Raw genomic sequence first — 4,564 nt, 5'->3', positions numbered from 1 at the left:
GGGAAGGAATATATATATATATATATATATATATATATATATATTGTATTCAAGAGGTGGGTAGAGCAGCCAACCGTATTCTTATTTTAGAACAATATTACTTAAGTAAAAGTAAAAAGTATTTTTCATTAAAACTACTCTTCAAAGTAGCTATTTTTCCAAAAAGCTACTCAAGTAAATGTAACTCATTACTACCCACCTCTGTTCATAATAAAAAATAATGCATACTATATACAACCTATACACACTCAAACAGCTAGTATATACATGTGTAATACATATCAGGTAGTATTTGATATTATATATAATATTATATTACAATGATTATATGTATAGTGATATTTTCTTTTTCTTTTACAGGTAACTGCTGCTGAGGTAGCCCATGTTTATCACACGGTCAAACATAATTTGAGCTATAACTCATCTGATTGTGCATTCAAATTGACCCTGCAAACACTAAGTGACTCCTCAATCGCAAAAAAGATGTCGTGTGGGAAGACAAAAGCTGAGGCAGTGGTCACTGATGTCCTGGCACCAAAGGCAGTTGAAGAGGTACTCAGCCATTTGAAGAGTGAAGTGAAGCCGCTCCAGTTTTCTCTACAAACTGATGCCTCAAATAGAGGCAATCGTAAGATGTTTCCCTTGGCTGTGCAGTTTTTCACTCCAGAGAAGGGCATTGTTAAAAGGCTGATCGACTTTGTTGAAAATGCAGATGAGTCTGCTGCAGGGATAGCCAGTTCAATCCAAAGTTCTCTGGACAAAATGGGTCTAACTTTGGATCATGTGTCTGCATTCAGTGCAGACAATGCAAATGTCAATTATGGCATCCATAACTCTGTCTTCACAAAATTGAAGGAGTCCAACAGCGAGATCCTCCGTGGCAACTGCCATGCACATGTGGTCCATAACACCGTGAAACATGCCTTGGATAAGCTGTCAATTGATGTGGAAAATATTGTCCTGAAGGTGTACGGTCACTTTTCCATCTCTGCCAAAAGGAGAGAGACCCTGAAGGAGTTCTGTGAGTTTCTGGATGTAGAGTTCCATGACATTCTGCGCCATGTGGTGACCAGATGGCTGTCACTCAACCCTGCAATCAGCCGCTTGTTGGAGAACTGGACTGCGCTGAAGTCATATTTCATCAGCCTCGGTGATGAATGTCCAAGGCGGCTGCGAGAGTTGCTGAGGTTGCCTGAAGATGCAGCTGGGGTTGAAGAGGAGGCTGATCTTGCAGAGGTGTATCTCCTCTTCTGCAACAATGTCCTGATGCTTTTTGAAGAGTCGGTCAAAAAACTGGAGAGGGATGCCACCACATCTGCTGACCTATATGCCATCATGGACTCTTTTCTGAGAAAACTAATCAAGAGAAGAGATGATCAGTTCTATGGCTACCTCACCAAACAAAAGCTTCGGCGTCTCATTCCATCTGAAGCTAACCTTGCCAGGGAAGAGTTTACAGCCTTCTTAAACACTGCCATCACTTATCTGCAGAAGTGGTTCACATTCTCTCAGGAAAACTGGCTCTTTTACCTGCAGCCACTCTGTCTGACATCTGGGAACATCTCATATGAAGACATGGAAAAGATCATTGAGAAGCTACACCTAGTTGCCAGGTATGTAACTCACACACTGTACCACTTTGTACTTATTCCCTTTATACTGGCATATTATGCACACCACTTTTGTCTTGTATTAATAAAAAACAAAATTATACATAAATACTTCTCATCATACAAATCATGTCTTATTTAAATGCAAACAAATGCACGGGGCTTTTATGTGTTGTTTTTAATATAACATTTTATCAAATGAATTCAACAAGTGTCTCAGTAGTTTTTAATAATGCTACTGAACTGAATTCCAGTTTCATCTCTATTCGCAGGCTCAACCTCTCCATGGATGAGCTCTTTGATGAGTGTGTTACGGCAAACAGCCTCCTCGATCACCTCACAAAGTCAAAGGATGATTGGGAGCTGAAGGGAACAGCTGAGAGGTGGGTAGCAGTTCTCAGGGGCCGGGCAGCTGACCTTCCAAACATTCTGGCTGTGGTGTCCTTTGTCCTCAGCATCCCTTCCTCTACTGGGTACGTGGAGAGGGTCTTTTCTTTGATGAAAAATAAATGGTCAGATGTGCGGAACAGATGCTCTGTTGAACTAATTAAGAGTGAGCTGATTGTCACTCTCAATTATGAAGAGTCTTGCTCAGAGTTTTACACTGCATCTCTGGTGGATAGACAACTCCTTGCTGCTGCAAAAGGCCAACAAAAATACAAGTGGAAGAAATAGGGTTGTGTGACATCGTCTCTGGTTGTTCCATAGGCAGTTTTGGGGTTTGCCAATAGTATTTTTTTTCTGCTTTAATGTGCACACACACACACACACACACACACACACACACACACACACACACACACACACACACACACACACACACACACACACACACACACACACACACACACACACACACACACACACACACACACACACACACACACACACACACACACACACACACACACACACACACACACACACAGGTGGTGTGTTTTTCTTTAGTTTACGATTTTGCACTAATCTACTTTTTTCTTTCAAAGAGGCCAAATATGTTTGCACTACATCTCAAACACACTGTTTTTTGTTCAGAAGGTGTATATTTATGTTTTTTATTCAGAAGGTGTGTTTTGCACTAATCTATTTTTTCTTTCAAAGAGGCCAAATATGTTTGCACTACATCTCAAACACACAGTTTTTTGTTCAGAAGGTTTATATTTATGTGTTTTGTTCAGAAGGTGTATATTTATGTTTTTGTTCAGAAGGTGTGTTTTGCACTGATTTATTTAGTTATTTAAAGACAACTGTTTTGCACATTTGAAAAAATAAATGATTGAACGATAATCTGTTTCTCATGTCTCATGTCTATAACCTAACTATAACCTCACACTTTGGGTGTTTGACACAAAATTTAGACTGGAATTGAGGGGTTTAACCCAAAAATGGGGGGTTTTGCCGCGCTGCCAAGATGTGTCCCTTATTTGAAACTCTGGGAGTTGGCAACCCTAGCCCCGCCCCTGATTGTTCCCACCTGTGTCTTGTTACCCTGTGTTTAAATTCCCCAGTCTCCCAGTGTTCAGTGTCAGTTCGTTTTTGTCCCTGGTCATGGTCAGGTCTGTGTTCCTTGTCTTGTCCTGTCCTGTCCTCATGTCAGAACTCTGCTCATCAGTTTTTGATTCTCTTGACACATACCTGATTCATGCTCCTGAAAACTTTTTGTAAGTTTTGTTCCTCACGTTGTGAGCGTTTTTTGTTGAGCCTTATTGAAACTCTTTATTTTTGTCACCTCGCAAAGAGTGTTTTTTCTTTTTGTATATCCTTGTAAGTTTTGTTCCTCACATTGTGAGCGTTTTTTGTTGAGCCTTATTGAAACTCTTTATTTTTGTCACATCGCAAAGAGTGTTTTTTTCTTGTTGTATATCCTTTTGGCAAGTAAAAGTATATTACTTATACTTTATCTCTGGCTCCCGGGTCGTGCATTTGAGTCCTTTTTCCCTTGTGAATCCATGTTCGTAAAACACAGGAGTTACGACAACATCGTGTTTTTTGGCAGGGGATGCATTGCCATGGAAACGGCATATGATGACACCCCATAATTGACATCGAGCTTTTGAGGGCCGTGTTAGGAACCTTGACTCAATAGTTTAGAGCAGCCTTTCCCAAACTCAGGGTCGCGGACCCGTTTTGATTGAGTCGCCAGTTAAATGCATTGCTACACACACACACACAGCGTCAGAGCTGATGGCTGCGTTGCAAATACATTTTTTTTTATAATTGTTGTATTTTATTTTTTATTTTGAAAATGAAATTATGCAATATAGCATTGTATATTTAATAATTTAATTTTCTAAATACAAATAAACTAAACATAAAAGATTGTATTTGTATCAGCTCTGACGCATCCCCCGTGAAAGTTTTCGCGCTGTCTGTTTATTGTCTGTTGATTAATCCCGATCGTACATGATGGCAAAAAGACTGTACAAAGAGGAGTTTTTAAACGTTGGTTTCACAAAAGCTGTTAGAAATGGAGAGGAGCGGCCTCAGTGTGTTTTATGTGGAGAGGGGCTCAGAAACGAAAGCTTGAAAATGAATAAATTGGACCGGCATCTCCAAACAAAACATCCTCTGCATCGGGACAAATCGAAGGATTTTTTCATCTGCAAAGAAGAGTCTTTCAAGAAGCAGTGTTTTGACGGCGGAAAAGTAAGTCACTAATTTGAATCATTTGTTTTGTGTTTTTGTGAGTTTGTCAGGGTCTGTTGTGAAATTGTTTCGTTAATGAAAAGTTGGATGAAATGCAGACTGAGCCCCGGAGCGGACCGCCAGCTGCGCGCTCTCACGCGTCCTCTACTCGCTCCCGCGAGTCCACTACATTCTGCAGCGGCACAGAGCGGTGTTTCAACTTTTACTAGCCTGAAATGTTTTTAAAACGGCCGGGAGAAAAACAGAGAAACAATAACCACAGGAAGATTAGAGGGAAAGTGACAGGCAGTATGAGAAGGAAAGCGAGA

At 40.5% G+C, this 4,564-nt stretch overlaps 1 protein-coding gene across 1 annotated transcript; it reads left to right on the top strand.

Moving 5' to 3' along the window:
* The first annotated feature begins 190 nt into the window (after window positions 1–190).
* LOC307022224 (uncharacterized protein) lies at window positions 191–3,065 on the top strand. The gene is made up of 2 exons (XM_079654907.1): window positions 191–1,613; window positions 1,883–3,065. The coding sequence occupies exons 1-2, from the start codon at window positions 484–486 to the stop codon at window positions 2,283–2,285; spliced, it is 1,533 nt and encodes a 510-aa protein (XP_079511033.1). The 5' UTR covers window positions 191–483; the 3' UTR covers window positions 2,286–3,065.
* Window positions 3,066–4,564: the final 1,499 nt, after the last annotated feature.

This window comes from Notothenia rossii, assembly GCF_949606895.1.
Source record: "Notothenia rossii genome assembly, chromosome: 10".
Classification (NCBI taxonomy): domain Eukaryota; kingdom Metazoa; phylum Chordata; class Actinopteri; order Perciformes; family Nototheniidae; genus Notothenia; species Notothenia rossii.
Note: the sequence above shows the minus strand (reverse complement) of the source record. Positions and strands in the feature narration are given on the sequence as shown.